Source organism: Thamnophis elegans, chromosome 4 (assembly GCF_009769535.1).
Source record: "Thamnophis elegans isolate rThaEle1 chromosome 4, rThaEle1.pri, whole genome shotgun sequence".
Classification (NCBI taxonomy): domain Eukaryota; kingdom Metazoa; phylum Chordata; class Lepidosauria; order Squamata; family Colubridae; genus Thamnophis; species Thamnophis elegans.
In genome coordinates this window covers 82,231,631-82,243,720 of record NC_045544.1, presented here as the reverse complement: position 1 = coordinate 82,243,720, position 12,090 = coordinate 82,231,631, and the positions used below count along the sequence as shown (strand labels likewise).

Sequence of the window (12,090 nt, the reverse complement as noted above, 5' to 3'; positions counted from 1 at the left end):
AGTATACAAAGATCTAGATCTAAATCTAGAGTATATACTGTATATATTTATAGCCACATCCATTTACCTACGTATATCTCCTACATATTCCTAGTATGTCTTAGTAACTGTCTCTTGACATATGCACATCAGGCATACTCCAATATATTTTCCTGTCTGTGATTTTTAAGCATCTTGTATCCTACATAATTTAAAAAGAACAAATGATCTAACAAATTGTATGACCTTTTTGAGATTTCAGGTGACATTACACAAATATGAAGAATGCAGAAAACACACGACAGATTTGGGGGGGGGGGAGATGCAAATGTTGCTGTATTTGGTACTTCTGTGTTAATTTTTGTTTAAATTTTGAAGCAGTTACAGGTAGATATACCCAAAGGAAAATAACTACTCACTGTGAACAAGGAAGCAAAAATCTTTCCACATCAGCAGCAAAGTGAGTTTTGTGAAACCCTCAGCATCATACTCTACCACTCCACTGTTAAAAAAATTATTAATGAAAAATATAATTAGAACCACAAAGCAAAATTAGGCAGAAGGCTTATCCCTTTCTATTGGCATGCATAAATCCATATTAGGCAGAAGGCACTGTTTCCCTCTCAAGTCAGGCACAAACAATATTGACTAATTATTCTGTTGTGGTCACTATCATCTTCTGTGTGCAGCTACTATTACCTTCTTGTTTTCCTAGTTCTTATTTAGACACCATTATACTCAATGAACTCTCCTTCTGGCAGTTTCAATTTTAAGCAGCAAATGTGATTAGAATTTACTACAGTACTTATATTTTGCCTTCTATTAGTATGTATCAAAAAAAGTTGAAATAAAGGTGCACATATGCACACACGTTTAAATGCAGAATTAAAAATGTTGCAACTACATGTTACAACTAGAATAATTAGAAATAACAGCAGAATTAAAATGGCAAAAATAGGAAAAATTCTGGGAGGTTCTGGAAGAAATGGATTATCTAGATCTTTTTCAATGCGGGTTCAAGCTTCTGCATAGCACTGACCCATATCTATCACACTTGTAGGTGACCTCTGGCAGGAATTGGATAGGGAAATGTTGGCGAAAATTACCATATTTTTCAGAGTATAAGACGCACCTTTTTTCCTCAAAAAAGAGGCTGAAAATCTGGGTGTATCTTATACACTGAATACAGCATTTTTTGCCTCCTGAAGCCCTGCCCCTTCACCAAAATGGCTGTGCATACCTTATGGAGGCTTTCAGAGAGCTCCTGGGGGATGGGGACGGCAGAAATGAGCAAAAAACTCTATAAGCCTCCATAAGACTATGCATGCAATCTGTTTGACAAAAAACAGGCCCATTTTTATGAAAAACTGACAGTTTTTTGCTCGTTTTTGGCCCTACCCCCCCAGGACCACTCTGCAAGCCCCCCCCCCAAGGCTATTCATGTCTTTTTTGGGGGGGGGAAACGAGCCCATTTTGGGGAGGTTGGCAGAGTGCAAAAACTTTTCTTTTCCTTTTGGAAAGCTCTTTAACTGATTGATGAGAATTACACTGACCAAGCCCTGTGCCAGCAGAAACAAAGTCTTAGGTGCTACAGATTGTCAGTGATTTCCTTCTCCAGCACATGGATAAATACACCTGGAAACATCTACCTACCTAACTACTCTCTCTCCCCCCCCTATCTACCTACTGTATTTCTCTCTCTCTCTCTCTCTCTCGCTATCCCTCTACCTACCTACTTACTCTCTCTCTCTCCCTCCCTATCTACTGCATTTCTCTCTCTCCCCCCCTCTATCTACCTATGTACCTACCTACTCTCTCTCTCTCTCCCTATCTACTGTATTTCTCTCTCTCTATCCCTCTCCCTACCTACCTACCGATACACACTCTCCCCCTACCTACATACTGTATTTCTCTCTCTCTCTCGCTCTATCCCTTTATCTACGTATCTACCTAACTACTCTCTCTCCCCCCATCTACTGTATTTCTCTCTTTCTATCCCCCTACCTACCTACCTATACACACTCCCCCCACCTACCTACTGTATTTCTCTCTCTCTCTCCCCCCCTTTATCTACGTACCTACCTACCTACTCTCTCTCCCTCCCAACCTACTGTATTTCTCTCTCTTTCTCTCCCTCTCTAATCCTTTATCTACTTACCTACTTTTTTAAAAAATTGCTTCTTCAAAACCATCTTATACTCTGGTGCATCTTATACTCCGAAAAATAAGGTAATTAGCTAATTAGGTGCTAGCTAACTAAATGGGCAAAAATTTGTTATTTTGATCCATATTCTCAGCTTGCTGATCCTATCCATCAATGTTATTCATTATCTTCTATCTTTATTTTTCTATTTCACTCAACATAGCTTTTCTAATGCATCCACACATTTAATATGTCCAAAGTAAGTGAGTTACTGCTTGCTGATTATTGCCTCAAGGGAGTTGTCAGTTTTTATTTCATCTAAGAGCCTCACCAATTCTGCCAGCAGTCCATGGTTCTCTTAGAAACCAGCTGTACTTTAACACTGGAAAATCATTGTTTTAACTATTCTGATCTTTGTTTCCATAGAAATAGTCTTTTCCTTCATGATTTTGTTTATGATTAATATTCCAATTTCTTCTCCAACAGTGTCCATCTTCCATCTATTCTTGAATCCAAACGTCAAAATTACCTAAAATTACCTTTCCACCTAAAATTTCACTAATTATACTGTTGAGTCTTCCTTTGTCTTCTTAATATATAGCATTAATCTAGAATTTTGACTCTCTCTACTATCAATTAACAAAGGGTGCCATCTGTATTCATCTTTTTGTTGTTAATAACTTCCCCTTCTTTTGCCTCTTTTCTCACCAACTCTTCAGAGATGATCTTGAAGGATAGAGTGAGAAAGAAGAAATGCTAAAAATCTTTCCTTCTATAGTATGGCATAATTTATGAATTACTGTATAATAAATACAAATATAATATAACTACAGTAATATAAGCAAGGGCTATCAAGTTTAAATATGCATATTTAGGAAAACTCCAAGTGGCAAAAATATTTTTAGTAAATATGAGTAAGAATAGACAGAAAGCTAGGCCTTATGGTAAAATTCCATTTTAAAGTGAAACATATATACTGTACGTACGTTCCAAAATGACTAAGAAATGCTGCAATATATTCTCTTCTCTTATGGTAACCCTGGATAACATATTGAACCTATAAAATAAAAGAAGAAATGAGTGCAATTATGCTAAAACTAAACTACAAGAGTATTAATTTGGGAGAGTTTTTGCTTGACTAATAATATAACTTATACATTATTTATAGTGAAATTGACAGTATAAGTCTGGAAAAATATTTTTACATGCATCAGCAGCAAGAGGTTGGTGTATTAAACATATATAATAATTACACATATTTTACATTTTAAGGATTAACAAGACATTGATTAAACCTTATAATAATATTAGATTGTGCTATTTTATATAATGGCAATATATTATCCATCTGGAATTTCATACAATATTTCATAAATATTTTAAAGCCTATGGTTTCTAAGCATTTTGTTTCATATCAAAAAGCAATTTTGTATATTTCACACCTCTGAAATTTCCTGGGCCAACGTTTAAGTGTTGCAGTTAGAACATGTCTATCATGTTTTATCAGTTCATAATTTCTGCACAATATTCTAATTTATTTATCACACATTACATAGTTGTCTGTCTACTAATTGGAACTCTAAACAGGGAACAATTTTTTGTAGTTTAAAAACAGATCTGTGTACTTGCAATATTTTTTTTTTTAAAAAAACAACTAACCAATAGAGAGCCATAACAAAAACAACTCTAAAGATAGATTCCGGTATAATTATAGAAATGCATTTGGAAGTATATTTCATAAAGTCATAATTTATAAGATTCTTTTAAGCAAGAGCAATTTAAACAATTTAATAAAGGATACTTTCCACTATTTCATAATCAGATTGAGGAAAACTGTGACACAAGTTGTACAGATGAAATGGAGAAGGCTGTGCATGGCTTTTTCAACTATTTCTGGATCACCACAGAGTGACCTTCCACTAGGAAATTTCACTTTTGGTTTTGAAATTTCTGACAGAACTAACCTCTGGATTTACCAATTCCTCCGAGTTCCATCCGCCAGTCAGTGTCGACTGGCAACTACGCGGAGGAGAGCCTTTTCAGTAGTAGCTCCGACCCTTTGGAACGATCTCCCCGTGGAGATTCGCACTCTCACCACCGTCCAGACCTTCCGCACAGCCCTCAAGGCCTGGCTATCCCGTCAGGCCTGGGGATAAAGATTCTAATCCGTCCCCACCCGAATGATGAATGAATGTTGTGTTCTATTTTTACTTATGTATTGTCTCATGTCTTGTCTTGTATTCCCCTCCCCACAAATTGTAAGCCGCCCTGAGTCCCCTCAGGGAAAAGGGCGGCCTATAAATAATAAACAAATCAAATCAAATCAAAAATTAATCAAGAATAATGGATTTTTACCCTAGTCTATAACCCTTGTATCGTAACATCTTGGAAAAAGTTTGTTTAGTCTGGGTATTACCTTGTTGGTTAACAGTTGGCATACTTGGGGAACATAATCAATGAGGCAGCCTCCACCTGGAAAAGCAGGAATGAGAAGAGCAGACGATCCACCAAGAGCACTGGAAAAATAAGTCCATCAAGTAACATCAGATACAGCTTTGTGATTCTTTCAAAGACATACATTTTCCATATAAGACATAACATATTCTTATATTCAGATATGTTACATGTAAAAAAAAGCATAGCACGTTATATATATTCTATTACATCAACACAAAAATTAAACAACTGTTAGACAACCGTTTCAATGTTTGAGTTAGATACAGAAACCAGACCTACATCTATGTTGAGTGATGAAGAAAAGCCACTGAATCCCACATATCTTACCACATACTAAAAAAAACCATAAGATGCATGTATTTAAAACCAGGATGAATACGTTTATTGGCCTTTTCACTTTTGTAAACAGAAGGAAATGAAGATCCAAAAGATTTCTTTGCCACTTTTTAATGCCAGCTTATGCTAACTTTTGGTTGGTCCCTGAGCTTGGCTGTTTGCTTGAAGCCATTTAATTATCCAACTAGGTAACATCATCATATCAATCATCATCACAGGAATATATTTTTTATTACTGATGATGATGATAACAACAAAAATAATAAATTTAATAAGTAATATATTAATATCTGTAACAATACCTCTAAAATTATCAAATATCAGCATCTGTCTATCCCAGGTCCTTGAGAAGGACTCAATAAGTGCATGAAAATGCCAAATTCAGTATGAATATCTGCCTAACTGTGCGATGAATCATATACAATACTACAATTAATAATGTTTTTTCTTTATGTCCAATATGGTTTTTTCCAACTGTTCGTTTTAAATGGTTTCTTTTCATAGTATGATCCTAAGCAAAGCCCTCATACAAGACTGAACATTTTATTCTTGTTTTTAGACTAGACTTCCAGGACATTGGCAATCTAAGCAGTCAAAGTAACAGGCTAAATAGGATAAGTGGAGACAGCTAGACTTTTCTCACTATAACAATAAATAATCTGGAGCCACATTTTTTTCAATCAACTATGCTAATGGAATAATTTATGAAGAAGAAAATATAAACTTCTTTCAAAATAACATCTGAGCATATTTTGTTCCTTATTTATGAAGTTCTCACACTGGCTTTATTTTAATCTTGAAATGGTTACAAAGCAACTAAAAATAAGATTTCAGGGAAGAAATGGTGAACTGAAGAAGGCAATGCTAAAAACAAAGCTGACACTTCACTCTTAGTTGAGCGAAGCACTGGCAAGCACTACTGCTCTTTGTAATTCTTCTCTAGACAAGACGAGGACTTGAGATCACCCACAAGTGCTTCAGAAAGCCGTTCCTCGTAAGAGCAACATAGCAGTCTCAGGCACATTAAGAGTTCTAGGAAACGAGGGAAAGTCATCTTTGCTTAAAATGCAGATGGCGCCTTTATGAACACTGAGTTTGCATATTTCCTTTTCTAATCAATATGATACAGGTAATTTTTAGCTGGTCCTTTCAACTAAACATGAGAACATGGTTTTTTAAATAAAACATATCACATTTAAATAAAATATTAAAAATACAAACTCCCAGTTGTTCCATTAACCTTCAAAACTAAATGCACAAGTGAACTGAACTGAAGAAGCTTCTTGGATGAGAAACAAAACATCTTCAAGAAAAAACTAAGTTCAGTTGTCATTTGAAAAAACACTTTTGGGACTTGAAAAGAAATATCCTCATAATCAAATGTCCCACTACAAATCAAATGTTGATAATCTCTAATAGTGTATCTCAACTCCTGATAGCAGAATGTTACTGCATCATTATATTTAATAATTGCTCAAGGATGTGAGCACTTTCCAATAAATAAATATTTTCCAAATTACCACTGTATTGGGCAACACAGAAATTTTAAAGGGTCAGAATAAATCTTAAAGGAGAAAATATATCATTTAACAGAGAAATCAAACACGAGAAAAAAACAAAAACAAAATAGATTTTCAGAATAGTTCTCTTCCAGTCACAAAAACATTCACCTATTTTCTCCACATTGTAATTAATGTAATTCCATGATCCAATCTGGGTCGGTCATCGGGCCCAACATTATCCTGGGACACATATATTTGCCTTCATTCATTGTAATTCCACTTTAAAATTCATTAATGCTTTATATAAGAAAGAATTGTTTGATATAGCTGACATGCCAGGATTAAATTCTTTGCAAACTATTGGAAATAATGACGAAGTTTGTATGTTCAGAGCAAAGGAACATATAGAACAGGGGTATCAAACTGGATTTCTTCGAAGACCAGATCAGCATTGTAGTTCTCCTCTGCGGGCCAGGAGAGGGAGATGGGATGGATGCCCCCTGTAGCATTTTGCTGGCCAAAATGGTGTGTGTGGGGGGCACACGTGGCCCCCTGGGCCCCGTTTTGGCAGCAAAGTGCTGCAGGAGGGTGTCCAGGCTGGAATGGGGCACGGGGAGGCATGTGCTTCCCTCACACCCCGTTTTGGCTGCCAGAAATACTATGGGTCAGTCCTTTGGTATTTCCAGGCCAGCCGCGAAGGCCAGATTTAAGCACCCCGCGGGCCAGATCCAGACCACGGGCCTTGACTTTGGCACTCCTGATATAGAATAACTAGCAAAATAATCCTCATTTCTATTTTCATTATGCTTTCATAGTGAAAAAGAGTAAGAATGATACAAAGGTGAGCTCATACACTAGCCTATAGCCAATTATGTTTGTAAGTTATAGCCATATAGATCTATAGCAAAAATATACAGGTTTGAAACTCCCACAAATTGGAATTGAAAACTTTTGTGAACAGTGAAACAAACAAATTAGGATATGTTAAATAATTAATGCCAGGATTTAGTTTATCATATTTGAAATACGTATAGTTTTACATTATTTTAAATCAAAAGAAACTTAGTTTTTAAAATTATTGTATTGACATTGTCTTCAATATTTGTTTAATGCAATTTTTAAAATATGTTCCTTAATGAAAATCACTAATGAATCAAGAGCAGTTTGAGCACAGAAACAAGTGGTATGCCACAAAAAAGTGCTTTCTTTAAATATAAAATTTCATTCCGCCACAACGTTAATTAAGAAAACCCTTGGCCAACCATTTAGTCTCATTTGGCCTTCTGCGCATATAATTATGCATATAAATTGGAAGAAAAAAGCAGGGCGAGATTAATTTTTGCACTAAGGAGCTTAACTTATTTAGTTAAATGTAAAGGTGGCTACATATATACATGTAGCAAGCACAGAAAGCAACTGCATTCTTTTGCACCTTCAGACAATTGTTTTTTTCTTTTCAAACACGATATAGACTTTGTAGAGATGGAGAAACAGTTGCCAAGAATGCATTTGTTTCTTTATGATCTTTCCCACAGTGCCATTTCCAAGATAGAACACAGAACACCACCCCTCCTATGTAATAAATGCCATGCAATTTTTAATTTTTATTTCTCAAGTGCCTACAGTAACTAGGCGTTGTACACAAAACAAAACGAAAAATCACAGGACCTGTACTCAGGTTTGCAGATTAAAAGCAAAACCAAGATAGCAGCAATCAATTATTTCCACACAAGTACAAAAGAAATGGAGTATCAGAAAAAAGGGTAGATGAAAGGGTTGATGAAATTAGCTATGCTCAAGCTGCTACTTGAGTTGTTAAGCTTGTTTGTATAATATTGTGCCTCTTTTGAAAAATGTTATGGCAGGAAGACAGATCTTGCAAAACTGTATAACTCTTATCACACAGGTTATATAGAGAGCAAGGACTCTGGGAATATTTCAGTTATACATTGTGTGTAATCTGGGGACTCTCCTGAACTCACGATTCCTGCTCAAAGAGCAGGTGGCAGTCATGGTAGTCTGTGCAAGGGTGTTTGTTATTGTACGCCAGTTATGCCTTTGTCTAGATTTGAGGGGGGATAGGGGAGCTACACTCATAGTCACTCGTACCTTAGTCATTTTTTGGTTCAATTTCTGTAGCATGCTCTTTATGGGGCTGCCCTCAAACAGTATCTGGATGCTTCAACTGGGGCAAAATGCTGTGGAGCAAGGCATGTTATACCTCTGCTTCACATTAGTTGCCAGATTGCTTTCAGATCCAGCTGCTTTTCACCATTAAAGTCCTTCATGGCAGAGACCTTATTACCTGAGGGAATGTCTCTCTTCATTACATCTGCTCACCCTACTAGCTATGGCAAAGAAGCCATGCTATGCCCATCTGCCAGGGAATAAAATCTGGTGAGACTGGGAGGTGGGCGTTCTGTTCCACGGTGCCTGACTTGTGGAATCTTCTCCCGTTGGAAACAAGATTAGCTTCATTCCTTGCAATGTTCTACAAGTCCCTCAAGATCTGGTTCAGTGGTGGGATTCAGCCAGCCTGTACCTATCCGGGAGAACCGGTTATTAACTTTCTAAGCAGATCGAAGAACCGGTTGTTGGAAGAAATCTCATTTTGTTTTTTTCCACTTTACAGGGCTAATCCTGTAAGGAAGGCAGGAAGTTATTATGGTGTTGTTATGGTGTTGTTTCTAGCCTAATCTTTATTGCCCTGCTTACAGAAACTGCCTCTCCGGTTAACCCTTATTACATTGTAACAGCTAAGGCAAAGCGCCCATCGATGTGAGTGATATTGAGTTGGCCACACCCACCCAGTCACATGACCACTGAGCCATGCCTACACACCTGGTTGAACCGGTTGTTAAATTATTTGAATCCCACCACTGATCTGGTTGTGTTATCAGGTCTAGGGGGACGGGAGACAAGAGAGATTTTGTGATACTCTCTTATTCCAGTTAGTATTATTTCCTGTTTTGTATCATTTTTATAGTTATTTATTTCAGACTGTTTTATGTATTTATTTTTTAATTAACCACTGAATGCCACTCAGAGTCACTTCTATGTGAGATGGTTGGTTATATAAATCTATACAAATTTAAAAAATAGAAATAAGCTGATATCTTTACATTCTGAAGGAAAGCAAATACATTTGAAGAGGTGGTGTGTGCAAATAATAACTTATTTATGCAAAAAGAAAAGTAAGCAGTATTTCACATGAAACTACAGTGTTTAAACACTTATTAGTAACTATGAAACTGAAATAGCTAGCAGAGTGTAAAAGTCAATACAATATTTGCTACTTCATTACACAGATTTGTAGAATTCTCATGGTAAAGGTGATATAAATCAACTAAACAGAAGGTTTATAATGAAGTTATTACATTGGAAAAAGTTATACTATGACTTGTAAGCATATGTGAATACGGTAATTAAAATTCCTATGAAAAACACTGCAACTAGAGCCGAGTGGCACAGTGGTTAGGGTGCAGTACTGCAGGCTACTTCAGATGACTGTTATCTGCAGTTCAGCAGTTCAAATCTCACCGGCTCAAGGTTGACTCAGCCTTCCATCCTTCCGAGGTGGGTGAAATGAGGACCCAGACTGTGGGGGTGATATGCTGACTCTGTAAACCGCTTAGAGAGGGCTGAAAGCCCTATGAAGCGGTATATAAGTCTAACTGCTATTGCTATTGCTAACTATCAATATTATACATTTTTATATATCCAAAAGATGTTAGGATTCATTATGTATAGATATAATAGTAGATCACAATGGACAGCAGGGCAAAGATATAATCCTATATGGATTCACTGGCTTTTAGACCAACATAGATTTTTTTTTAAAAAAAATTCCGCATAGATAAATATGATGAGGACAGAGAACTTAGTACATTTGAAGGATAGAAATGATTTTAGCAAATATGTTATCTATAAATTTAAATTCAGACATATATCTAAGGCCTGAAGTCTGATCAATGTACCAATGAAACATATTTGAAATAATTGACTAGAATTAAAGAAAAAATAGCAATTAGAGATATTTTCAGAACAATATATAAAAGTGTTAGTATTTGCTTCATGTTTAGATAATCATTGCTCCTTTTAAAATAAAATACAGGAAAAAGATAAAAGGAAATACAATTGCTGGGATGTTAAATCCATCTAACTACCAAATATGTAGAAGGCATCATGTTTCTACCAACTTTGTGGTAGTTAGAAGATAACCTAATCTTCATACAGCTGGGCTCCTGCACATAACAGGAGATATATAATAAGCCCTGACTTGGAGCACAAGGAAGTTACTGGTTATTCTATGTAGACAAATAATAAAGTTTCATCAATGCCACTGAGAACTTTAAGGAGACTATGACTATTTTGCATGACTGTCTATGATATTGGACACATAGTGTACTTAACTACCTTTTCCCTCGAAAATACGACATGTCCTGAGAATAAGGCCATGCCACATTTTTCTGGTTGGCAAAAATATAAGCCCTCCCCCGTAAATAAGCACCCTGGACAACCCCCTACCTCTGACCAGGCAGAGCGCCGCTCACCAACCTAGCGATATCCCAAAGGTGCCAAGCTGTGGGAATCGGGGGGGGGGGGGGAAGGTGATTGCATTGCTTGGTGCCTTCAGGATACCGCTAGGTTGGTGAGTGGCGCTGTGCCCAGCTGAAGAGGGGGGGTTGCTGGGCGGCTGCTCTCTTGCAAGTGGGCTCCCAAAGAGCTGAGCACAGCAGCCAACTGACAAACCCCCTTTCCAGCCAAGCACAGTGCCATTCATTGACCTAGGGATATTGCTAAGCCGTGTGAGTACCGGTTCGCCGCTGCCCGGCTCTCGCGGTTTGGTGCCTTTGAAATGCCAGTGAATGGCGCTCTGCACAGCTGGAAAAACACAAGCAGCTGTTCCGCTCCCACGCCTCCCAATGCCCTGGCCCAGCTCTCCCTGCAGAGCCAGGGCACCTCCGCTGCTGTTGCCGCCACCCTAGCATGGCTTTTTCGGCAGCTTCCAAACTGAGTCTTCCGGCAGTGGCCACTGTGGGCATACGCTCTATGGTTGTGGGCTGGCTGTCGGCAGAGCATACAAGCATAGAGGGTACACCCAGAGGTTTTTTTGCCTGTTTTTAAAGCTTTCAGTGTCTATGTTTTTGCATTGCGCTGTCACAGATTCACTCCCATCAAAAGTATTGCAATATTAAGTGAATTAGCAACACCAGGTTTGTTTGTTTGTTTGTTTGTTTGTTTATTGGATTTATATGCCGCCCTTCTCCCAAAGGACTCAGGGCAGCGTACAACATTAAAAAAAACACATATTACAAACTTTAAAAAAAAAATTAGATAGAGTATCCAAAAAACAAACCCAATTAAGATTAACAATAACATTTAAAAATCAGATTAAAATTAACAATAATCAATCATTTATTTTATTTTGTTCAGGCCAGGCTGGCTTGCTGGAAAAGCCAACGTTTTAGGGCGCGTCGGAAGGAGGTCGGGGATTATACGAAGCTCCGGGGGCAGCTCATTCCAGAGGGAAGGCTCTCCCCCTGAGGGTTGCTAGCCGACACTGTATGGCCGACGGCACTCTGAGGAGGCCAACTCTGTGGGATCGCACTGGACGGTGGGAGGCTACTGGTGGCAGAGTATGAATATATCCCATATGAATTAGCAATGCTT

General features: G+C 37.6%; 1 protein-coding gene across 1 annotated transcript in view; it reads right to left on the bottom strand.

Annotated features, from left to right (window-relative positions):
- The window catches only part of BABAM2 (BRISC and BRCA1 A complex member 2), a 149,515-nt gene that overhangs the window by 47,007 nt on the left and 90,418 nt on the right, over positions 1 to 12,090 (bottom strand). The window contains 3 exon segments of the mRNA XM_032217020.1: positions 399 to 481; positions 3,109 to 3,179; positions 4,539 to 4,638. Of these exon segments, the coding sequence (XP_032072911.1) occupies positions 399 to 481; positions 3,109 to 3,179; positions 4,539 to 4,638 (254 nt within the window).